This window comes from Cuculus canorus, chromosome 6, assembly GCF_017976375.1.
Source record: "Cuculus canorus isolate bCucCan1 chromosome 6, bCucCan1.pri, whole genome shotgun sequence".
Classification (NCBI taxonomy): domain Eukaryota; kingdom Metazoa; phylum Chordata; class Aves; order Cuculiformes; family Cuculidae; genus Cuculus; species Cuculus canorus.
The window spans coordinates 13,013,568-13,039,335 of record NC_071406.1 but is presented as its reverse complement, the minus strand read 5'-3'; the positions used below and the strand labels follow the sequence as shown (position 1 = coordinate 13,039,335).

Genomic DNA, 25,768 nt, shown 5'->3' with positions numbered 1-25,768 from the left:
CCATTTGAATGCCTCACCAGCTGAAAATTGCTATAAACACCCCAAAAGAGAATTCAAGTACTTCTACTCACCACTTGTGCTCTGGATCATGTTTCCAGATTTTTGGACTTCATCGAATTTTGTAAAAATTACATTCAATCTGTTTGAAAGTTAAAGAAAGAAACACATCGTGAACAAGTGAATTGAATTTTTAGGAATCTTCTAAATTCAGATGTTACACGACAAATCCTGCTTCACTCAGGTCATTGAGTCAACATCAGTGTCAAGAGAAGTTATGTAGAATTCAAACAAAAATCACAACATGCAAAGGCTGATGAGAAAACTGAGAAACAACCGATATTAGAGATGCAAGAGATACACTGGAAATCTACATTACTGAAGAGGACACTTCTAATTGTAGGAGCATTTCCAGTCCATCGCTACTTTGCCTGCATTAACTATTTGCAGAAACACCATAAAAAACATAAACAGCTTCACACATTTGGTTTTAGCCTTAGCACTTCTTTCCCATTCATGTTACAGGCTCAATGGAGCAGAAGATCTTTATCACATCTCATTATCTGTTAATTACACATCTGTAACTATTTTATTGGTTTTCCAAAGGTGCTGTGGTGTATTTGGCCAAAGGTACAGGATCCATGTTAAGTGCAACCTGAGTGTTTGTAAGATTAAAAAAAAAACAAAACAAAACGCACCACACTGACCACAGGAAAACGTTCAATCATGCAGCTCCTGAAACCTTCTAGAGGAAGGAAGGGAATAAAAAGCAGCCAAAAAATAGTTAAGATAAGGACATTTTCCACTCACCGAGACTGGGGTAGTCCTTTTTTACTGAGATCAGCCCTTACACGTTCACCAACGTGTCTATAAATTTCCACAAGACTGTTTATTGCTGCATCTCGAACCTGAATGGAAGATGAGAGAAATCAATTGTCTTCATAATTTAAATAAATAAATCCCTGCCCTACCTTGGAGAAAGAAATTTGCATATTTCTCAGCAACAACCGTTGCCACTATTCACATCACCACAGAACAAGCTTCCATCCCTGCATTTCAGACATTAGCAGTATCAGCAGGTCTAAGGGAAATAAAAAGGCAGTCAAGAGATCAGATGAAGGGTTTGATACCCAGACACATACACAGGGAGCTCAACTACCTTTGCCAAGCTCCAACCTTCATGTGCAAGAGGTACATTTACAGATGGAAAAAGCAAGGGGACGCACACTAACAGACCTTATATCGCTAGCACACTATACAACAAATGGATTTTTAACGCTGTCTTACAAAATTCTGCTCCCGAGTTGATTAACATGGAGCAGAGAAGGAGTAATCAATCACCCAAGTCACCACGAATTTTGCAAGTTTACCAAACTGAGCTGAGCACATCCTTTTCTCCACCCAACAGAAGAGCCACAAAAGTGGCTGAAGTGTCAGTTCTCTACTGAACTCCCTCCACCACTGGACATGGCAGGCAGAGAATGCAGATTATCTGCTCTGCCTACAGAAATGCCACCTACAAAGCTGTACATTTCTGCTTCATAGAAGATGGCCTGGCAGCCACCCAAGCACCCCCACACATCAAGACCAGACAGAGGATGTCTTGTGGGCTCAATCTCAAAATATGTGGGCTCAATCTCTACAGGTGGGAGTCAAAGGGCAGGCACGCGTGCCCTACTTCCTAGCCAAAAAAACGTAACACTTGACACCCGCTGATCTCGCCCCGTTCTCCTGCTCCACAGCCTTCCCTGTTCAGCAGGTCACCGCCACCCATTTTCAAACCCCTGCCTTCACTCACACCAGGCCTGACTCAAGAGCCCTTGCCTCTCTTCTCTCTGCCCACCAGCCCCGTACACCAGCAGGCAGGGCCTCTGGGCACAGCTGAGCCCCAGTTCCTGGGTAAGCAGACCCTGACCCAGCCTTGCTCTCAGCCTCCCACAGTCAGGGAGGAGAGGTGGCAGCACCTGCACCTCGCACGCCTGCAACAAGCCCATCTGCCCCACAGCCCCAGCCCACACGTGGGCAACTAGGGCACGCTCTGCCATCCCCCGAGCCTGCTGCGGTGCCCCCTCCAGCCACCGCGCGCAGGGCAACCGACCACAGAGGTCCCGGCTGCATCTTCTGCCAGGACTGCCTGTGTGTCAAGCTAATCAGAGGCTGCAGGGGTAAACGCCACACTGGCTAAGGCAGGGAGCACCTGCTGTCGCACTCAGTTTAGTGTACCACAGTAATAACAAAGCTTTAATACTCATTTTACTTTTGAGAAAATAGCCATACTTTAAGCCCTGTTCTCATACTAGATGCTCACTGGGTGACACAATTGTATTAGCTGAAAAGAAACCAACAAAAACAGTCTTTCTGGAAAGGGCAGTAACGAAACAGTTTCCATGTCCATAACAAAGAGGAAAAACGCTGCACTTGACCAGGAGCTGTATCTCCATCATCTCTCACCAAGAGAGGGCAGCACTGACCGAGCATCGATCTCCCAGAGCTCAGGAGTGAGCACTGGCAGTGCAGAACCAGCCCCAGGGGAGGCAGGACCAGAGCAGGCACTGTTCAACCAGGAGCCACCTGGACAGCGATTTGTGTCCCATCAATTCGGACAGGGGCTTTCCAGGGATGAAGAACCAGATCCAGGACAAGGGGCAAGAGATCAGCCTCATTTCCCGCAGCAGCTCGGTACTGGGATAATGAGCTGTGTGCCAAGCACGTGGACAAGACAACACAAAGGGAAAGCACTTCTCCGTGCCTTCACCAACTCATTCAACAGCTCACCAACGGCAGGACCAAGATGTCTGGCTGTGCAACAAGTCCAAGTAAGCTAAGCCCAGTATCCGCTTGAATGGCAACAGCTTGCTCAGTCACAGCTCAGAACCACAAAAGACCCTGAACATTAAACTTCTTTAGAAACTTATTGCGGTAACAGATTTACCCTCCTGCACCACCACAACCAGCAAGGGAAAGCTGCTTGGTCCTCCTGGAATACCGCCAGCTCTCCAGAGCCAGTGTAAACATGGCCGTCCCACACTTCAATCCAGCTAAACACCCACTTCAGACCTGGATCATGTATGTGTCACCCGTGCTGTGAGAGCAACAGTGATATTCAAAAATTGCTAGTACACATCACATGACAGAAGTTTGAAGCCTGCTTTCCTACCCCTCCCTTCTCACTAGCCTCACATGCTTGCATCCAATTTCAGAGTAGGTTCTGTCCAGGGCAGGACAGAAAGTGGGTAGGACAAGTGGTGTATTTTTTTTATTTAGCGTGCACTTACTAATCTAAGGTTCCTTTACAGCCTGCCCTCCCTCCACCCTTCATTCAGAATCTCCCTGTACAACTTCTGGCAGTGCATCTGGCCAGGCTGTCCGACTGGTCCCATTTTCCCCTTCCTGCCCAGACTGGTTCTTCTCTGAAGGCAGACGGGTGCTGCACTGAGCCCAGAGGGATCCCTGCAGCCTCGCTTGCAATCAGGCTGTAGGGCACATGAGCTCCCCTCCCACGCAGGTTACCTGCTCTGCTCATCTCAGTAGCAGATTCACATTGTTCTGTTGAACTCTTAGAGGAACTGACATGCTGGTATAAGCCCGCTTCAAATCATACCTCTTCAAAACAAGCCAAGGGCTCTTCATGAACAGCATTGTTCAGAGTTCACCAGCAGCAGCACAATTAACTAGTTTACAAGCCAGAACCAGCAAGGCCATCAGCACAACCTTTCAACGTGACTCACAGCAAAAGCTTACCTGGCTGTTTGGATCTCCAAGTAAGTTACATATATGTGGCACTATCTTACTCAATGTTAAACTCTGGGCTCCAGATCTGGGAACAAAGAACAAAAGAGCAACGGTGTGAATCACAGGGCAGGCTTTGTACGTAACGCAGGCTTGCAGGAGGTTCCAACTTACGCATTGAGTGTTGCAATAAGGCAGAGGCAAATCCCTTCTCTCGTCCGGAAATTCTTGTGTTTGAATCCTCCTAGCATCCTGTCCCACACATACTGTGGAAGACAGAAAAGAACATGAGACAGAAAAAAATGAGGCCGGGGAAGAGGCAGGGGAAGTAGCAGGTTCTTTATTCCAGCAGACATACAACACCTCTGGAGCTTATATTTAAGGTTTACATTCCTCCAATCAGGACAAGCAGAAAAAGAACTTTTAGATCTGACTGATTCTTTGCTCTCTGCTGACTTGACAGTAACACCCGAGTAGCTAAAGCAATACTTACAGAAAGCAAGTACCTTCCAAAAGCCCAGAACAACTACTCCAACATCCACCCATCGAATCCTTGGGAAACCCACTGAGACTGACCTTCTATGAGTATCCTGACATGCCACAGCATTCTCAAGTGAAGCAAATATAACAAAGCATGGAGAGATGAAGCCACTTCAGACAGAAGAAAAACCTCTGATAGAAAAAAGTTGTCCTCCTTTAAGAAGCCAGTCAGTCACTCACACCACAAAGGGCTGTCGGGCATACCTGAGGGTTAGCAGCTTGTTCCATGATTTTTAGCAGCAAGGCTTGATCCTGCTCCCTCACCGAGTCCTTAGAGTCTCCCAGCCTATCAAGTAAACTTGGCAGCACTGAGGAAAAAAAATAGGAAGAACCAAACCTCTAATCAGGAAATTGTGACAATGACACAGCCTCTCTGCTCTACCCCCTTGCTTGATGGAGAGTTCTGGCCCTCTCACCCTTCAGCCCAGCCTGAAAACACCAAAATCCTCCAGAGAGCTCTCCTGGGGAGAAGAAAGGCTTTGTTCACAGCAGCCAAAGGGGACCTCAACACAATGATGTCAACACCCTCCCCTCTCCCCCCCACCCCGAGCACCCTCACCTGTGCCAATCTGAGCCTTGAAGCGATCTTGCAAGCGGGACACGAGCGCAGAAATTATGTCAATCCCCAGGAGAACCACCTGTAAGCACAGAACAGACAGCATTTTAGTGTGCAGCCCTTCATCTCCAACCTTTGCACTCAAGAGGCAGGAGCACCGGCACACGCTTCCATGGGAGAAGGGCCCCTTCCCACCCAAACACCAGCACTGCGCCCATCTGCTCCAGAGCTGGTAACAGGCTTGCACAGATGCACACAACCTTCCCTTGCACATCTTCTGCCAGGCAAGCCGAGTGGTTTACAAACTGAAAAGACCTCAAATGATTACTCCCTGTGACATTTACAAGCTGAAATCCAATGCCAAGAACTCAACAAAGCCAACAATTGTAGCTGCTGCTCAATGCTAGACTCATTCATATGCAATGTATGCATACCATACACATAACGATTTCAGTATTTGCTGTAACTAACATTTCTCATTAATTTTAATTATTATGTTTATAATTAGAAAATAGTGGCAATAACAGCTGCTTAATTATTCACTTGCAGAAATTAAACCCAATGCTTTCATGACATAACTGAAACCCAGGGAAAGTCACTTTATTGAGAGAAGCTTCAGGACAAGCTGCAGATCAGAAAACTCACTCTGATTAGCTCCGCTTAATAATGATGCAAAAAATACACCATAGACCAAATACACCCTATCGCTTGTACACTAAGTATTTGGCAGGACTCTGTAGAATCAGAGAATGGTTAGGATTGGAAGAGACCTTAAAGATCATTGCAGTGGGGGTTGGAACTGGAGGATCTTTAAGGTCCCTTCCAAGCCAAACTATTCTATGATTCTATGATCATCCCGTCCCAACCCCCCGACCATGGGTAGGAACACCTCCCACTGTACCAGGAGCTCAACACTTCATCTGACCTGGCCTTGAACACCTCCAGGAATGGGGCATCCATGACATCTCTGGGCAAACTGTGCCAGTGCCCCACCCTCCTCACAGGAAAACTTTTCTTCTTAACATGTCACCTCAATCTCCCCTCTTTCAACCTAAAACCATTTCCCCCAACCTATCCCTGCACACATGGATCAAGATCCCCCCCACACACACACACACACCTTTCCTGGAGCCCCTTTCAGTACTGGAAGCTGCTCTAAGGTCTCCCCAGAGCCCTCTCCTCTCCAGGCTGAACATCCCAGTCTCCCTCAGCCAGTGCCCACAGGGGTGGTGCTGCGAGAGCTCTGCCAGCCCTTAGGACGGCCACTCGTGCGCTGCTGCGCGCGGGCGGTAGGGGGCGCGCTGAGCTGCCGCCCGCCGCGGGTGCCCCGCCCCTATGCAAATCATATATGCAAATCACCGACGCCTGGCGCGGGGCACTCTGGGTAGCGGCTTGGCCGTCGATAAAAAGGGCTTAAACCGGAGCCAGGAGAGAAATGCCGCTCTCCGTGCCGGGACGAGCGGGGCGCGACCCCGGGCCGGGCGGCGGGGGAGGGAGCCGATCGCCGCGCCTCGCCCTGACTTTGCGCGCTGTTGGCTTTCTCATAGAGGCGGCGCGGGAATAGCGACTGCTTAACCGTCCTTATCTGGGGGTTGCGTGGCTGCTCAATGAACGCGTAGTGAGAGCAGCCCTGCTAACACCTTGAGCAACACAGTAGCGTCCGCCTCGCTGCGCGGCGCAATTTTTGGAACCTCGCTCCGAGGCACCTGCCCGGCGCAATCCCGAACACGGCCGCTCCTACGGGTACAGTGGCCTCTGTCGCCGGTACTGGCGGGGTAGAGCTGCCCACTGCTTCCTTTCTGTCCTGCAGCACCGCTTGGCTGTGCCCTGTTCTCAATCACCCTCTTAGGGCGCTGCCCGGCACCGGGAGCGCCCCTCCAATAACAGCGGAGTCTGATTGCTGCTTGTAGTGAACCCTCTGCCGCATCCAACCAGCCCGTTGTAACCCTCCCGCTGGAGCCACCGCGGCTGCTGCGCCGCCTCCACCCACCCGGTGCCCGGTCTCCAACCCAGCTCCGCTTCGCACCAGGGCTTAGCCCAGAACCCAAGGGCTTTTCTGTACACCCACGCAGAGTCGCCACCCCATCTCCTCCACACATCAGCGCTCAGTCCAGAACCCAGTTCCTCCGCACACGCCGGGGCTTAGCCCAGAACCCAGCTCCTCATACCAGTGCCCAGTCCCCAGCCCAGCTCTTTCACACTCAGACCATACGCTGGCTCCTCCGTGCACCACTGCTGTCCCGAATCCGACTCCTGTGCACATCAGCGCTCAAGGTTTCCACCCTCCGCTTGTCATACAGATTCACTCCAAATTCAGCTCTATAGCAGCAAAGGCCACGAAAACGTGCTGAGGAAACAGCCTACTCCATGTCAAGTCTCCTAAAAAGAAACTTCCTAACAAAAGCAACTGGATCTTAATTTCTCCCAGATTCTAACTTCACCTTCTCCAACCCGCTCCTGCACATCAACAGGTCCTTCAATCACATCATTTTTTATCTCAACGCCACTTGCAGCATGCCCACAAGATCTCTAATCTATTCATATGCTAAAGGAGAGCTTTCCCCATGCTTTCACATAACCTGTGTTTCATTTTTACATTCACCTTGCACCCTGGATCCAATCTACCACTGAGCCAGCTGCCCACTTGTCCACCAGCTCACTCAGCTGCTCCGGCCGGGGTCTGGCAGCACAGCCCCAGCGTGAGGATGGGCTTTCCATCCTCATCAGCAGAGAGATGCTTTTAAGAGAAGTCGTTGGGACTCTGAACGCAGGTCATTATTCACAGCCATCGCATCAGCCACATCCAAGCAGCATCCTGTGCAGAGACACCAGCATGCTGCCTGCAATTACAAAAGTGTGCCCGGGGGATAAATCTGATCCCAGGAGAGGAAGGGATCCATCTCTTCTTCAAACTGCCTGCGAGCCGGAAAGAGCAAGAGGAACTCATCACTCAAACATTAAAAGGAGACACAAGCAGAGTGCAAACGCAGCCGTTACCCTGCAGTCCACCCCTAGGGTCAGACAGTGAGGATGAGCTAAGCCTCCTAAGACTTTCTGCTGTTGGGCTTATAGAAACAGAGAGCTAATTAGCACGATAATTACAGTGGCGGCTGGGACAACTATTGGGAAAGCCACCCCTGGGGGTGAGCAGGTGTTATTCCCTACTGCACTGCATTCATTTATCGACCCGATGTGCCACTGGCCTCTGACACAGTTGAAGGTCAGAGGTGGGAAGTTCAACTGTGCATGGATTGAGATCCCACGTATCCATTAGAGACAGAGAACAGAAAATACAGGGCATGATCGCAAAGGAACGAAGAATTAATTGAATTCTCCCTGCTCCTGAGGTGCCTCCTTTGCTGTTTTGGACTGACTGCAGCAAAAAACCCACCCCAGTTCTCCATGGCAGCAGCTCCTCAAACTCTGCTTGGATTAACTCACAGATGACCAGGAGGAACCTCAGGAGCAGGGAGGCTATCACGCAGGGCCAGAGCAGCAACGGGCCCTGCCAGCAGCCACCCCACCTTGTTGCTGTGATTTTGCAGCACACCCTCCCCGGTGAAGCCAGCCAGCAGGCACTGCTCCACACCGAGGAACACAAAGGGCAGCTCTTCATCCGAAATTCCAGATAACGCTGCTACAGAGCTATTCCAGGCCTTTACATCAGCCAAGGTCTTGCTTTAGCTCCAAGCAAGGGTAGGACTCAACTGTACCATATCTCTAGTAGCACAGAGGCCCCCAGCCCTCAACCAAGAAAACACCGATCATCAGCTGCTGCTTTTAGCCCCCTTTTACTCAGGTCCCCAAGGGAGATCTCGGGTCTCCCAAACCTGCTGCAGAAACACAGAGCTGTACAGCCCTAGGTCTGCGGCTCAGCCACTTTGCTTATTTGACTCCAGAAGTTTCCCTCCAACTGCCAGGTCTCAAGGCACCATCATTCCCAGTAAACAAGGCTGTTGTTAGTTCCTGGGATGCAACACAGTGTTTCATTTCTTTTTTTTTTATTTTCCAAAGAGGTCATTAAAAACTTACTTCAAAGAACTCAAAGCATCTGTCCTTTAATACTTGGGTGGTGTTGAAAGGCCTGCAGGCAGCTCCACATATCAGAGAGCAGACAGCCTGCCATCATCTGCAAATGCTCATCAAGCACAGCAGACAATTAAATGCATCCGTACAGCTTAGAACAAGACACACCTAAATGCACTCCCATAAAAGGGCAAGAAAGCAAGAGCTCCATCCTGCACCAGCTGATCCAGCACAAAGTGACCAGTGAATCACAGCCTCAGGCTACCACAACAGCCAGCACTAACAGGGCAGAGGTGAGCCCTTTCCTCCACTCTCCACACCACGTCACATGCAACAGAGATGTGCTGCCTGCTGCGCAAACCTTTACCCCACATCTCTTGCAGGGAATCAGCGATGGACTGAACAGCACATCTCCACAGGTTTCACTCTGCTGGCTTCCCGCTGGTCCTTCCACACTTGGCAGCTTGAGACACCAGTGGGAATGCTGGAGATACAGTTTCTGTCCCAGCTGTGTCACCGTCCCAGCTGTGTCACCAGCTTCATTCATGCTCCGTTTCCTCATTTCCAACACTGTGGAGACACCTCTTGGCTACTTCAATTTGGGGGCTGTCTGTGAGGTCTTTCTTGGAGGAGGGGAGGGAGGTAGGAAGGACAAAGTTCTGAATCTCAATATGCAAAATAACTGTAAGAGAATTCAACCAGTTTTTTTAAATACTTAGAATCATTAAGGTTGGAAGAGACCACTAAAAGCTCATCAAGTCCAACCATTGGCCCAATACCACCGTGCCTACTAAACCATGTCCTAAAGTACCACGTCTACATGCTTTTTTAACACCTCCAGGAATGGAGACTCCCCCACTTCCATGGGCATCCTGTTCCAGTGCTTCACCACTCTTTGAGTAAAGAGATTTTTCCTAACATCCAATCTAAACCTCCCCTGGCACAACCTGAGGCCGTATCCTCTCATCCTATCACTTGCTATTTGGGAGCAGAGACCAGTACCCACCTCACTCCAACCTCCATTTAGGTTGCTTAGATTCTATTGGAATCATAAAGGGCACAGAGAAGCACTCACATACTTTAAGTAAACTTAATATATTTATAAAAAAGGAGAATGCTTCAGATTACACATTGAGAAGCCTGAGATGAGCCCCAATGTGCTCCATCACTGATCAACAAGTACTGCTCAGTCAGACAGGGAGCAGTCCTGATCCTCAAGACATGAAACATCCACCACAACTGAACTGGGCACACAAGACCAGGCAAGAGCTCAAGGCAGCAGACAGTTCCAAGTTTAGTTTTGAAGTCAGGTATGGTTTTTGGGTCAGGACAATAACAAAACTTCTGGCAGAGAGACAAACGTGAAGTTAGCTTATGAAATGCTGACTGCTGTGTTCCACATGCACACGAGCATAACCACATCCACCCTGGAGGAGTCTGTCTCCTGCCTTTCCAGCAGTTACTATTTCATGTTCTGAGGCAGGATCACACCTGCACTGGCAACATGAGCGCATCGCCTCAGCCCAATGATCCTAGTACAGACACAGGTCCCATGTGCTATTCCGTACAATACAACTTGCAAATTCAACACCAGCAAACAAGGTGGCAGCAACATGAGCACAACTGGTTTTAATGGCATGACTACAAGTTGCGGTCAAAGAGCTGAACAGGGGAAGACTTGAAACAGTTATTCCCGAGTTCTTTACATGAGATCCCACCCATTCTGTCACAGACACCACCTTCAAAATCTACAGTTTTGGCTGTGGGGCACTGCTTCATCATTCAACATAGCAACACCTCAAGAAAGCAGCTATTTGGTTTGGATATACAAATTTTTCCATTGGAACATGGACCAAAATCTCTTGTGCTTTTTATTTTTCATCATCTACAGATTTCTATATCTTTTATATTTAAAAAATGTAACTAACACAGGAATTTAAAATTTCAAACAGAGCAATCTTTTAGGGACTTTTCTTCTGCTTCAAGATACTGATGAGATGCAAGACATCTGTTTTGGATTTAGAAGAATGAGGAAAAGAGCTACAGAAAACAGGGACAGGACACTGCCCTCTTACACTGCCTATCAGTTATTCTGCCCAGAATCATACTAGGCCATACCAGATCAAACGCAAACACTACCTATGGCTGAGAACAATCAGAGACAGCCCTGGCACTCCATCCTTCCCTAGCAGGGAGGCCAGATCCCATACACTGGGCAATATTAGCATTGAGGTGCTCCTTATAGCACAGCATGCAGCTGTTCAGCACATCAGACTAGCAGTACACTAAACAGATCTAGATTTAAACCATGCAAAAATTTCCATCTCTATATCTCTTTTCCTGGTCCCTCCTACCTCATGCTTGACAATCACTTCTCCCCTCCTGGCAGTACATCCAGAGATGCCTCGCTATTCCTTCTCTGCTGTGAATCCGTCCCCTGCTGTACGTTGGTCCACGAAAACAGCCCTCTCTACAGGCAGTGCGGCCCAGGCTGATCATGCTGTCATGCCACCTTCGCAAAGGAAAATCCTGGAGGTTCTGACTTCCCTGTGCAAGTTCTCAGATCTCCACTACTTGTGGGCTCCTGTGAGTCCTAGGCTCTCCAATATCATCCTGCAACTTTACCTTCCCTGCACCTCCATGCCAACCCCCACCCTGTGCTCCTATGACTGTACTGACCCTGCAGGTCAGCAGAGCCTCCCTTCCTCTCCAGTACGACAGCCAGTGCTATCACAGTCTCCACATTACAGTCCCAACCATTTCAGCCTCTGGCCAACACTTCACTTGTACAGAACAGAGCAACACAACTTCCCACAGGTCTTCTGGGGCTGGAAGAGCAGGGAGAACTGCCATCAGCCTATCTCCTACTCCCCTCCCACTGCTCTAACACAACACAAAAGACCACATCAGAGCACACATCAGCATTTTTAAACTACTGATTGCAAAAGACTATAAAGGAGCAGCATCTCTGAATTATGGACAACCAATCACCCCAAAGTCCAGGGAAGATGCTTATTTGATGCCAAATCACCAGCCTACAATGGTACAGCATCGTGGGACCATGAGGAAGGACAGTAAAGACGAAGAGACAAGTGACTGCCTGACGGGGCTCACTGATGGAAATGGATGAACCAAAACACCCCATGAACAACCAGCATTGCAAAGCGAGTAAAAACCTGGTTATTGAAAGTTCTCCATCTATAGATCAGATAAGCAACTCAGTAAATAATGCATATCTCTAGAGTGAAACAAATCTCAGGACTAAGGTCATTTAAATGTTGGGAGGTACTAACAAAAAGTTGTAAGAAATTATCACTACAGGGCACCCTTCTTTTTAGAGCCAGAAAAGCCAAAAATCAAAAAAACTCCAAGAACAATCTTCTGGATCCAGTAAAAGAAGTCAACAAAAACCTAGTTGTCTCCTGATGTAAGAGCTAGAGACTGCACAGAATGTAAGAAAAATTCAAAGTAACTGAAGGAAATGCACCACAGAGCAATAAGTTATCACTGCAGAAATTCCAAAAAGAAAAATGGAGGTGCTTAAAAGAAAAATGGGATCATTCTGAAATATGGACGTCTGCTTCCAGGAGAGCTGACAAGGCCTAGGTGAAGGAGCTCCATCAAGCCAGCGCCCCCCACACTGCTCCCTGCCCTGCCTTGCCTCTGCTCACTGGAACTGAAGGGGTGACTTCCAAAGAACAAGCTCATCATCTTTGGCAAAGGTTCTGCATTGGTCCTTGAGCGTTTGCACGTAACCGTGGTGAGAAAGAGCAGCGTGTAAGCCCTAGGCTCTGCTCAAAGAACACAGAGGGAATCACAAGCTCCAGAGTCACCGCTGTGGAGCACAGCTGCCTCTTCCAGCCAGAGCAAGGTCAAAGCTCTGGACAGCACAGAAGGTAAATCACTACTGACACAAACCACAGGCTGTGCTCCATCTCCAGAAAAGCAGCACTTGAGGTAATACAACAGGAGACTTTTTGCTGTTGAAGGTAAAGTCTCAATTTAAATTGCTCTTTTTTGTTTCAACTACTCCAAACGCTGCTGAAAACCAGCAGCAGCAAACACTTGTTTCAGACAGGTACTCCTGTTTTTGCAGCCCTTCATTGGTATGGATATCTGCGTGGTGGTATTCAGTGCTCAGTGACTTCACATAAAACACCAAAATGAAACACCTGCAATACCAGCTGCTATTGCTTTTGGCTCCTCACCAAAAAGCAGTTAAGTGTCTTAGTCACAAACACTGCCACCCTTCTGTATGTTTCCACTTCCGCCAGCTGAGTGCTTACACTTCCAGCCAGGTTCTCAGCCATTAAGGAAAAATGGATGCTGCTCTGGAAGCACCAATGAGATCACGCCTGTGTGCATCAGCGGGGGATAAGGCTCACCACATCCCTGAATGAGCCTACAGCTGTGGCGAAAAGTTGCATCCCAGGAGCTCACGGCAAAATGAAGCATCCTACAACGAGTGCTAAGATGTCTCTTACAAAAGAGCAACAAGAATATATCAGGGAAAGGAAAAAAGCCATTGCAATTCTCTGCTTTGTTTTTCATAAGAAAACTGAAAGCCTTTATTACGACAACTAGTAAACGGCTAGTGTAGCAAACTGCCTTATTAGCAGATCATGTTGGAGTTTATCTAACAAAACTATTTTCCTGTCCATGAGAGGTAAAAGCCTGCTACGGCGCACAGACAAAGCAAGAAACCACACTGGTAATCCACGCCTTTAGGCAGAACTGTATTAGCTGGGGCACCTCAAAGTTCCCAGCACAGAAGTGCTGACCTTGACTCCATCTCTAACACCTACAGGAATAGAAAGGGTTTAGACAGCATCTGGAAAAAAACAAGGCAAACACACAATCTAGGTGAGATCATCCACAGCCCTTTACTCTTGAGGAGAGCACTCAGGAGGTGCAAACACAGCCAAGCCCCACCAGCTGCTGGTCATGTGGAAGAAAGCTGGAAAAAAAAACCTCAGGGAGGCTGAGAAGCCACTGTGCTGGAGTCAGCAGAGCCGACTTGAGTAGGGTAGAGGGTGGTTGCCAGACACTGGCATCTTTCTGGATCACAGCTAGTGAAGCTTTTTATTTTGCTTTTAAGAGTAGAAAAGAATACATGCAATTAAGGATGCGATGGCATTTTCAGCAGCCACAGCCTTTGCAAAACTCTGGAAACAGCTTGGCACCTGAAGCCGCAGCTCTGAGCCCTGTGCAGTCAGACTGCCTGCTCAGCTTCTACCACATGCTCCTTCATCTTTGAGAAGAGTCTCCCAACATAATACACAACATCGTAATAGTACAACAACAAAGAACTCCACTGAAAAAAAGGAGAAGAAAGGTTAAAGATGCCTTTGTTAGCTGCAGAAAGACAGACAATAGCCCAAGTAGGTAAAGAGAAGGATGCTAGGTAAATAAAGGGGCCACAGGTGGCAGGAGGGAATGCTTCCTCCATGGAGGGAGGCATCAAATCAGCAGGAATGCAATTCCTGCAAAGCTGTTTCTTTAGTCCACAAAATCATTTCACCCAGAGGAGACTGTAAGAGCTGAAGCTCCAACCACTTGCCACACGGAAAGCCTTAGCCTCTTAACAGAAGGGTAATAGCTTCTACATCCTATCTACATTCCAGCTTCAGTAATTACAAGATTTCTACCTGGAATTCCCCCTCAGTTTCTGCTTGCAGAATCCTTTCTTCACTTTCCATTCCTAAGAACTGCAGCAAAGTGCTGCTATCGCTGTAATGCTCTAACAACCGAGTAAATAACTGATTTTACAGCTCCCAAAGAGCCTAAAGGTCTGACTACTTAGAAAGAACAGCACAAAGTATTATGCTGAAGAGCGCAGTTGGAAGAAGACTCAGACTACACTAAACCACAGAAAGTGAAAGAAAGAGGCTGCTTACTTTCTTTTCGCCTGCAACCATAAGACAAGATAAATTTGCAGCCAAAGAAAATCACTTTACGATGCAGACAGTCACAATCCATAGGGCGAGGCTAGGACAGAGCTCACTGCCTCAGCAGCAAACACAGCAAATCAAACAAGAATCCAAGCAAAGCTTTCCTCTAATATATCCATATATACATATATATGCTTTCACAGCATGTCCTGCAGATCTTCAGGCAAGTTTTATATGACAGCCCTAACAAGTGCTGTTCGTAACTCTGGGACAGCTATTCCAGTGCCCAGTATCACAACGAGATGATTTCAAAACCTTATGTGACAAAATTAAAATTCAGGGTTTCAAAAGATTTCAGAACCATGTGGGACTCTGATGCACGAAGGAAAGAGCCAAATGTGCAGAGAAGCACAAAGAACCAGCCTCTGAGACTGAGCAGCATCATTTTCAAGTATAGTGGATGTCTCAACACATGCTGCCCTTCTCCACTGGACCTACATCTGCTCCTGTCCCCTCAGGGCTGGTGAACATGCAGCGACCGACATGGTACTGGCAAGCACTACCCTCAAGGGAAGTTTTCAGTAGCACAAGGTCTTCCTTCACAGACAAGCTTTGGAGAGGACATGCTGCATTTCAAACACCTTTCTGATCCATTCAGGAGAGCCCAGATATCCCTTAGAGACACAGGTTAAAATACTTATCAGTCTCTCCTCTGCCAGTGAGGGGTGCACCTGAGCTACATCTAACCCAGCAGCCAGATCAGCACAGCCCAAACAACAAACAGAAGGCTTCCTATAGCTTTCTGCTACTCAATACTGTCAAGGCAGGTCAGTGAAGATCAAGAGCTACAGGTTTAAGCTGTTGATTATAACAGTTTCTTATTTTATCATTTCCCTCATTCCCCAGGGTACAGTTAAACGCTGTTTTTCAATGAATGTCCAGCAATTCGAAGGGAAAGCTTGCAGAGATTTACTATTGGTGCTATACCAGTGACTCTAGCTGAAACCAGGACTCCAGAAAACCCAGTGACACAAACACAGTAAGGGACCATCCCAGTCCTGTCCTGCTCACCTGAGGGTGCCTATGCAGGTAGAACCAGACCTCACATCAGCAGGTACGCACCAGCGCCCACCTGCAGCCTGGGCAGTTGTCACCATACGCTCTGCCTGGGACACTGGACTGAGAAGGGACACAACTGACCCAGGCCTATCACCCTTCAGAACTCTTTACAGAGCTTCTGGCTCAGCAGCTCCAACCAGTCTGTAGCCCATGCAAGCCTCTCACAACTCTGGCTATCTCATACCCAGCTTTCAGCACAGTTCTAGATAACGCAGGCATCATTTTTAATTTCTCTTAACTTCTGGTAAGTAGATATCTTCCAAGAATTTGATCTATCTGGTCCAGGAAACAACAATCACAATGAAAATAGATTCTGTCTCTGCCCATTTAAAAGCTACTACTAACTTGGAGGACAATGCTTTCCATGCACTCCAGAACTAAACTCCACATGCCAATTTCTGCACAGGAAATAACCATTCTTTTCCTTCCCAAATATATTCCTCTCCTCAACTCCTTTTGACTTGCACGTCTCTCCCTTTGCCTTTTTGGCTGTCATCACAGAGATCTGGAGCAACAGCTGAAGCATCACTACTGAGCTCTCACAAGAGAATAAAACATCTGTTTTCCTCCCTCAGACTAAAAACAGACCCCTTTCTAATGTTTCTAACAGATACTCAATTATATGACAGCATAGTGAAGCACAATGCATCTAAATTAGTGCACAGTCTTGGGCCGCACTGGGGTATGGCAGACAGCCAGAAACTCCCAGGAGGTTTTGCAGTCCCATGTAGGCTACCAGGTACCCAGGGTCCAAGACACCCACAGGCAGGCAAGGGCAGATCTCTTGCCTTGGCACTCAGAGGCTGCAGACGTCTGCAGAGCTACTCTGGAGCAGAACACGTGCACACAAGCGCTGTGTGTTTTTGCTGTGTTCAGCTGTGTACTTGTGACTTTTCTAGCAAGCTGTTTGGAAAAGCCAATTCCATACACGTAACACTCCATGTCATCCTACTCACCTGACATTCCAGGCCTGAAGTGAGTGACAGTCATCACCATGGGCCAGCTGTTCAACAAAATCTGCCTGGAGAGAGCTACACTGGCTATTTTAGTCCTGTTGGAAACCCACTGCTACACAACTCACACAGTTGGCATCTGCAGAAGCCCAGCCACAGGCAGATCTAGGCGACCAGCTTGGCAATAGCCAGTTCAGGCTCCAACTGGAGGCACAAGGGTGGGCTGATACCAGCTGAGACTCAGCTCAACCACTACTCACACTGTGTCTGTTCCTGTAGCTCAAGCGCTCCAGTCTCCAGAGCTGTTAAAGGGCTGAGACACTTTACAGAAAACAAAAGGAAAAAAGAAAAACCAAAACATACCACACAAACACCTCAAGGGGAGAGAAGGGAATTCTTCACTGTGCATCGCTTGGGGAGCCAGCATTTTCTTACAGGAAAAGAACAAGCCCTCTGAGCAGCTGACAGCACAAGTGGAAAGCTGATTGGAAAATTACAGGGACAAACCACATACATTTTGGCTTCTATATCCAGCTCCAGAAACAAATTTAAACAAGTCAGGCAAACAGTTCCTATCCATGCTGTAGCACCGCAGCTACATACACACAATCATCTCACACATTATCGGCTTCCACAAATTCTTGTGGATTAATACAAGAAAGGAATTAATCGAATATTCAACTAAACTATTAGGTCTTGGATTTATCTTAAATGGAACTATTAAAAAAGTGAAATACATCAGAGGAACAGAATCTATAAATGCACCACAAACCACCACTCAGTTCGACACAGGGAACACAGACAGCAGACAACTGGGAAAGTGCAGCCAGAGGGAGCAGGTACCTCCTGGCCAGGCTCTACTCGCCTTTCACAATGGTTGTACCACATTTTTCTCTCCCTCACAGCTCCCAGCATTACCCTCAATACAACAACAGGCAAGCTGATCAAGTGTTTAAATAACCGTTTTGACTGTGATTTTAGATCGGATGCCCTGTTTTGCAGTTCAGTTATTTCTTCGAAGAGCTATGTTCTCACCAGACACTTGTTGACAAGAGCAGCCTTCCAACTTTCTGCTGAACAGGATATACTCACTATATTTATGCAAGCAGTTAATAGCACAGCATACCTTTATAGAAATGCAAAAACTTAAGAATACAAATATAGCTTAGCAACAGAAGCTGTGCCATGCTACAGGGGGCATGGAAGGGTTTTTTCACATCAACGCTACAGAAAAGGAATACTGAAAAGCAACTCTGAAGATGAACAAACGCAACCTGCTAAATTCCAGTTACATTTCACCTCAGAGAAGAAAGAGAACAACGCTTCAAGAATTTTGAAATTGTTCTTTAGTTAGAATCAACAGGTTTTGGTAGAGAAACACAGAAACATTTGTAATTTGTCAGGGAAGAGACTTGAGACTCAGCTGTCCCCTGCCATCACAGGCAGGCTCAAAGGTGGATTTATTTATTACAATCTCTAACAGATTGGTGTAAGAGAGGCTTGGTGCAATTTTCTAAAGCATAAATTAGGTGTCAGCTTAAATTGAAATATGCAGCACCTAGAAGCACCAATACCTCTGAAGATGTGCCCTTCACATCTTCAAAACCCTTTCATTCTATGCCGGCTCATCTCCTTTTATTCACACAGGGTGGAAGTTACACAAGCCTTCCTGCTCCACTAACTTCAAAAGTGGTTTCTTGACTTTGAGGCACCTATTCCAGACTAAAGTGCCCCTATTAACATAGGCTGGGGGATGAAGGGACCAAGAACAGCCCTGCCAAGAAGGACCTGGGGGCACTGGTGAATGAAAAGCTGGACATAAACCAGCAATGTGTGCACACAGCCCAAAAGGCCAACTGTATCTTGGGCTGCACCAGAAGAAGCCTGGCCAGCAGGTCAAGGGAAGGGATGCTGCCCCTCTGCTCTGCTCTGGTGAGAATTCAGCTGGACTCCTGCATCCAGTTTGGGAGCCCTCAGCACAGGAAAGACATGGATCTGTTGGTGAGGGTCCAGAGGGAGGGCATGAAGATGATTAGACTGCTGGAGCACCTCCTCTGTGAAGAAAGGCTGAAAGGCTTGGGCTTTTTCAGCCTGGATAAGAGAGGTCTCCAGGGAGATCTTGTAGCAGCCTTCTAGTATTAAAGGAAGCCTACAAGAATGATTGGGACAAATACATTAGCCGGCCTGTTGCAATAGGACAAGTGGTAATAGTTTTAAACTAAAAAAGGGTGCATTTAGACTAGAAGAAACTTTTCACACTGAGGTTGGTGAAATACTGGAACAGTTTTTGCCAGAGAAATGGTGGCAGCCCCATCTCTGGAAACATTCCAGGTGAGGTTGGAAGGGGCTCTGAGCAGCCTGATCTAAGTGAAGATGTCCCTACTCATTGCTGTGGGGGGCAGAGGGGTGGACTAGATGACCTTGAAGGTCCCTTCCAACACAAACTATTTTATAATTTTATGATCGGTATTAGTGTTTGTCTTAAATAAGGAAGAATCTTTTACACAGAAGAGAAAATATGATCATTCCGAGAACTCCAAAAACCAAAACTTGATGCCTCATGAATTCTGAAACAAGGCAGACATAATGTTGGACAAGATACCGTGCCATTGTTAACCTGACATGAAAAAGATGCCAGATTGTTTCCTCCCATCCCATCCAGCCCATCTATTGCAAATGCTGTACAGAGTTAAAAGACACGATAGCTTTTAAACTCTTCACATCAGAAGGGGTCTCCAAAGGCCAACAAGTTCAACAACATCCCCATCCTGCTGCTCAAAATTAGATCAGGTTTGTCATATTTCTACAAAGCATTTTGTTTTACTTGATTCTTAACATGCAGGCCCTTCAGCTGCCATTGACTTCCAATGTTCATTAAAACTTGAAATAATTTTACATATTTGAATTAGAATCAACCCTGTCGATGCACAGATTTAATGAGCTTCTATGTCACCACTAATAAGATCTCACTGGTAGATTGTGAAACAGCAAAAGTGATTTTACTTTTATAATCCTTCTCTAGGTACAGTAGTGTAAGCCAGGCAACATTTGTAGCCCCCAAAGACTTCAGCTACCTGACAATCTGATCCGTGACAATCCTGGCCTTCAATGGGATTTCACAGAGTTGTAAAGGACCCGAGACATGGATCAGGCAGCAAGATCTCCACACATACACGTCAAGATCAAATACTGCCAGTCAAAGCAGGAATCGGTACATTCTTTTCGGAAAGAAATGGCACTGAGCTTTTGGTTTATTTATCTAGGAGGTTTTCTTTACCTTCACATCATCTGATAAAAGTAAAAAGTTTAAAGTCCCACACAGTGATAGGCTCTGATTACTATTCCTCTATCAGTCTGTGCCAACATCAACTCTGTTCAGGAAGGAAGAGGGATTGCTGCTGGCAAGTCTTTTGCAGTCTACAGCACAGAAACTCCTTCAGAAGAACAGGAGATTGAGTTACAGATAGTAACCCCGTCAGAGTAGAAAACATCATTTGGAGAAAGAGGAGTTAAGATACAACGATGCCCAAAGATAACACCAAGAAATTTAACATGCTTTTCTGAAAGCAATACTTGTGGTACAGGTTAGAGATCGAGTGGCTGCTTTCTCTTCAGCACAGACACTGTAAGAAAAGTCAAGCAGATCAGTTGCTAATCTTCCATAAATGACCACCAACTGATTACGAAGGGGATCCAGCTACAGTCGCTTCTCTTCGTGCCCTTCCTCCACCCTAGCAAGATAAGAAACAAAAACTAGTGTTTTTCAAGAGCTTTCATATCTTCATCTGGAACAACAGAGCATTATAACTATCGTAAACTTGTCACGCTGAGGTCTAGCAGTGCTGTGTGTTGGAAAGAAGTATTATTTGGCTAGTTCATATACATCTGCCTGCAGTGCTGGGACTGTGCCAGCACGCAGTCCAGATACAAATGAAGTTCAGCCTAAGATCTATACGTGCAGAACAAAAATCCATGCAAAGCTACTCATACACTCACATCACCATTTAAAGATATTTTTCCTTCCTTCTTCAAAGGATTTGACATTTTCTGAGAGCGCACACATACATTCTGTTCCTTGTCTTTGAATTCATACATCAAAGAAGATGCCACAAACACAAAGCAACATAGAAGCAAAGCACAGATCCTTCATTAAATCTTTCTTTAAAGAAAAGAACTGCAAGAGATATGCAAGCCTGGCACTATTTTTTAATGTATCTTGACATTAATCAAAGGTAAGGAGTCCAGATTTGCTGCTACAGGCCAGACTGACCCATCAGACCAGCGCAAACCCAGAATCTTAAGCTAGCCGTCTGCAATCACACCATTCTCCTCAGAAACAGAATAGGTGAATCAGCAGTCACCACACACTTCTTACCTGGCTTAATTCAGACTTTAAAAATCACCTAAAGGTTATTAGGTAGGGAAAAAAAAACAATTTCAGAAACAAATTTACAGCCACTAAGCTACTTTACTCTACTAGGTAGAGCATATGCTCTTTAAAAAGTTTATTTTAAGTTGTTTTTTAATGGTTCCTTAAGTGACTCATTAAATAATCTTTAGACAATGAAAACTTTATTTTGCAAGACAGATGAATTCAGTTGCATTATATTTCAAAAAAAATTTTCTTGATCAGTGAATAATCTGTACTAGAAGTCAGGATATGGCAACAAAGACCTTCCTTTTATCCCTTATTTCCAGCAAGAAACAAGGTCCCAGACAAAATATCCATGGAAAGTAATCTTGCTCCCTGCTCCTCAGAGGTTAGTCTGAAATCCCTTTGTAGCAGGGTTAGAGAAGGGATATAACACTAATCAGCACTGATTTTGTTGTTCCTTTCACCTCTGCAAAGTGGCACGCAGACAAATAGCACCCTTTCAGCCTGCACCATCTCTGCAAGGACAGGAAGAGATGTTCCTTGACCTTACAGAGGCAACAATGCACTTCCTAGATGAGTCTGGGAACCACAAAACAGAGTTAGAGCAGAGCCAGGATTAGGGTCCCAAGTCTGCCTCCCAAGCCTCTGGTCAGGTCTTCATCTCGCCCACAGGATATGCGAGTCTGAACCATCTCTGTCCTGCACTCCGGCAACCTGAGCTGACAGCAGTGGGCAGACTGCACCAGGCCTGGGAGAGGGTCACATAACATCAGAAGAGATGTTAATTCCACCCTCTTGGGTGGGAACACAGGACCCAGCTCACTTAAAACCCATTGCTAGAAAGAAACTGTTCTAACATAACCATAGCGAAAAAGAGCTGCTGGTTATGTCCTGCCTAAACAGCCTTAAGTGAATGACTTTACCACTGCACCCACCCACGAAAAGCCTGAAAGTCAGTTCAAGTGGATCCAACTCTCGCACCTTCCGTCAAGGTCCTAGCACACAGTGCCTCCCACACCATCAGTTTTCTGGGTTTTGATCAAGCCTAAGCAAGGCACGTTTACATGATAAAGGTCCTACAGTAGGGCCTGGTGGCAATTAACAGGCAGATTGCAGCTGGAAGATTTTGAACTTCAAATGCCCGCAGCCCCTGCTCCCTGGACATAGCTACCCCACCACCAAACTAAGCCAAAAACAAGCCCAGCACATGGCACGCTCAGGAAGGAGCCGACACACATGGGGCAGCTCTCCTGCCCCACCATGTCAAAGCACAAGAGCACGAGCCAAGCCAGTTTACTGCTAACACAACTGCAGTTCAGGAAGTTCTTCTGAGGCAGGCTTAAAGGCCATCGCTTGCTCCTTCACGCTCCCACTGTATTCATGTGGCCCCTCCCAGCACGCTGCAGTTGAGCCTCCACACACACGCAAGGTGTACTCCCACAGGCTGCAAAGCTAACCAGGAAAAACAAAAAGGTAGCTCCAGCAAGGAAGAGAGAGGGAAAAACACAACCACTAAAGAGAGACAGTCACAAATCAAAGCACCCTTACCATCACAAGTCACTTTTGCCACATATTTCAGATGACTGTAAGACACTTTATAAGCCCAGTGATCACCGAGGAAACTACATCCCAGCTGACTTGTCCAGGTCACTCCTGCTGCAGCCAAGAGAACAAGTCTTCAAGATCATTTCTCCACTGCTGCTTTCCAGGCTGCACATGCAAGAAGCTCACTCAGAGAGACTGACTAGAGCCCTTTATCTCCATGGGCAAAATTCTTTGTGCACACAGATCAATCCTACCATCTTGTACTGGTGCCCCTCACTACAGAAATGCCTTTAATGCATGTCACCACATTCTTGATAACAGCAGAAGTTACTGCCCAGGGTGACAAATCAACACTGTGACCCACTTGTCTGCCACAGCATGAAAGCCTCACAACGATGTCTCCTTGGTAAGACTGCAGCCACACTCACCCCATCTGCCAGCATGCTCTTTTCCCCGCCACATGCTGCACCTTTCCAGAGATTACTAAAAGTATCTCTGCCCACGACAATGCCTTCAAAGCTTCATCCCACAACTCCCCCCACCTCCTCTGTGTTAATGACACTGCTACAGAACTAGCTAGGAACCAGAGCAGCTAGTGTAAAATGGATAAAGACTTCTTTAGATCTTCATTAAACAATGAAGACGTTACACCTCCAAGAGCACACAATCCCTCAGCCAAAGGGAGACATAAGCAAAGCCCCTGCCTTTGAGCCGCTCTATCGGCAGGCTGGTGAGGTTCCTCTCTATCCTTCAATTACTTATCACCTTCCCGAGATGAAAAGAGCAGCATGCCCTTATCCTGGAATCAGGCTAGATCAAACAATTACAGGATGCCTTCACACAGGCAAAGTTCTACCAGTGCTGCAGAACAAAGCACAAATTACTACCTGCATTTGGCAAACAGGTAAACAGTTGTAGTGGAAACTATTGTACATTGAAGAGACTTGGCTCGCATGGACTTGAACGAGGGTGGCGATCAACTTTCCCATTTCCTCCAGGAGAAGGATAAAGATAAATCCTCTTAGATTAGCTAGAAAGGAAATTAAGCATGAAGAGCAGAGGGGCACTGGAACAGACTAATTCAGGAGGCTGTGAAATCTTCAAAAGATATATTTTAAGTATCAGTTGGATAAATGTCTGACAGAAGATATTTGGGTACATTTGGTTGTCCTCTATGGACAAGAAACTGGATTTGACTGTTTCCTCAAGTTCCTTACAGTACTATACCTACAAAGCCCGTCATTAGAAATACAGTAACAGCACAATAAATTATGGCACTAGCTGGTAAACATCCTCTGCGAACAATACAGAGCAAAGCTACAATAGACTCATTAGCAATCCACCACAGACATAAATTATACCAGCACATAGAAGTTACTCCCCAGGGTAAGGCTGACACCCTGGTTAGCAAAACTTTCCAACACTGGCTTAACTCAAGATTAACGTACAACAACAAAGAATATCAAGGCTAAGGTGAATCTTAGACTCCCTCTCCCATGTCTGAAACCAGAACCACATCCATCCTTTCCTTCCTTGCAGGATCCTTAACTAACTCTACACTAATGGCCCCAACTTAAACACAAACAGAATTTTCTTCATGACAAAACTCATTTGGGGCCCAGCTTTGAGAAGTATGAGGCAGGAGATTTCTTGGAAGAACAAACTAGGGAAGCGCTCACTCACAGAGTGCATGAAAGAGTCTCCTCCTGCTGCAAAGAAGATGCAAGAAGGTATTTGGATTCCATCATGCTAAGCTGCTCCAAGACCCAATAAAACTCCTCATACTTGTGACAATCATTATTCAATAGCAAACAATAGCTCTTAATAAACTTTTGGCTATCCAGAACAGCATTGTAACCACCCATACATCTAACTTCGCAGACCACACATGCTGGACACCGCATGAAAGGGAACCAAGGTTCGCATATTCAGTATGCTCTGTACTGGTTTTCTTCTAAGGGTGACTCAACTGCACCACCACAGCAAGTCCTGCTGCTAAAGCCAGAATAACACACAGACCAGCCCTTTCCCAATTAAATTGAAGCCATTTATGCAACACTAAGTGAGCTAAGCCTTGTAAAAAAGTCCCCAGGCCATTCAAATCAATGTAAAATTCACTTCAGGCTGGTAGTGTTTTAGCTCATTAGGGACAAATTTAAATTAAATTGTATGAAAGTGTGTCAAAAGGAATTTGCACAATTCCCCAAACCTTACAATATGGGAAGTGTCTTCCCTTTACGTAGTTTAAATCCACCAATGAACGAAGCCCCAAGGTGAGGCCTGTGCCGGGAAGCATTCACACATCATCCTTAGCTGCTGGCTCTGGAAGGGGCAAGAAACAGGCTGATCTGAATTTAGACATCCTCCCTCGACTACAGAGGTCTTGGCATCAGTCCCCAGCTTCAAATCACTACAATGGGCTTACATAGCCAGGATTCTCAATCCAATAAGCACAATATTTTCCCAAAAGAAAAGAAAAGAGACTCAGGAGGAGGGAAAGATGTTGTACGCTGGGTACTGCCACCAGAGAAGCCAGCTGAACCTGAGTCTGTAGCAGCCCAGTCTCCCATGAAGCATAAGCCTCATATCTCCACTGACTCAGGCTGTGAAGTTCACAACCTGTGCTCTCAGGCCTTGCAAACAGACTGATTTATGTAAAGCGAGGACATTAAAACAGTCCAAGATACCTAGAAGAAGAAACTTTACTTGAAAACCTTACCTCAAGGGTTTTGTTTTTCTGTGGATAGCCTGAACATCATAAGGGCAGAGACCACCAAAACACATTGCTTACCACAGGCTAATCATACACATTAATGTGTAGATCTTGTATCACATTACAATGCCTATTCATCTTGAAACCACAGTGAAAAAATACAGTCTAGCTTGTGGTTAATATTGCCTAAGAAGTCATATGCAGTCTCAGGATGCTCCAATAGCTTTTATCCAGAGCTTTCCCCTGAGCACTGATGAACAAGATGGGAAAGAAATCTCCAAGTGGGCCACTCAGCCCTGCTGCTGGGATCCTGTCTCCTGTTGC

General features: G+C 46.5%; 1 protein-coding gene and 1 non-coding gene across 8 annotated transcripts in view; one reads left to right on the top strand and one right to left on the bottom strand.

The window, feature by feature from the left end:
• The window catches only part of CLASP1 (cytoplasmic linker associated protein 1), a 168,521-nt gene that overhangs the window by 124,446 nt on the left and 18,307 nt on the right, over positions 1-25,768 (bottom strand). For all 7 annotated transcript variants that reach the window (XM_054070775.1, XM_054070776.1, XM_054070777.1 and 4 more), the window contains exons 2-7: positions 4,826-4,904; positions 4,471-4,574; positions 3,901-3,992; positions 3,739-3,814; positions 808-905; positions 72-139 (exon numbers count right to left, since the gene is read on the bottom strand). In XM_054070775.1, coding sequence (XP_053926750.1) covers positions 72-139; positions 808-905; positions 3,739-3,814; positions 3,901-3,992; positions 4,471-4,574; positions 4,826-4,904 — 517 coding nt within the window. The remainder of the gene's footprint in view (positions 1-71; positions 140-807; positions 906-3,738; positions 3,815-3,900; positions 3,993-4,470; positions 4,575-4,825; positions 4,905-25,768) is intronic.
• On the top strand, positions 6,397-6,514 carry LOC128852614 (U4atac minor spliceosomal RNA). The gene has a single exon (XR_008450598.1). It is a non-coding gene; the product is annotated as a U4atac minor spliceosomal RNA (small nuclear RNA).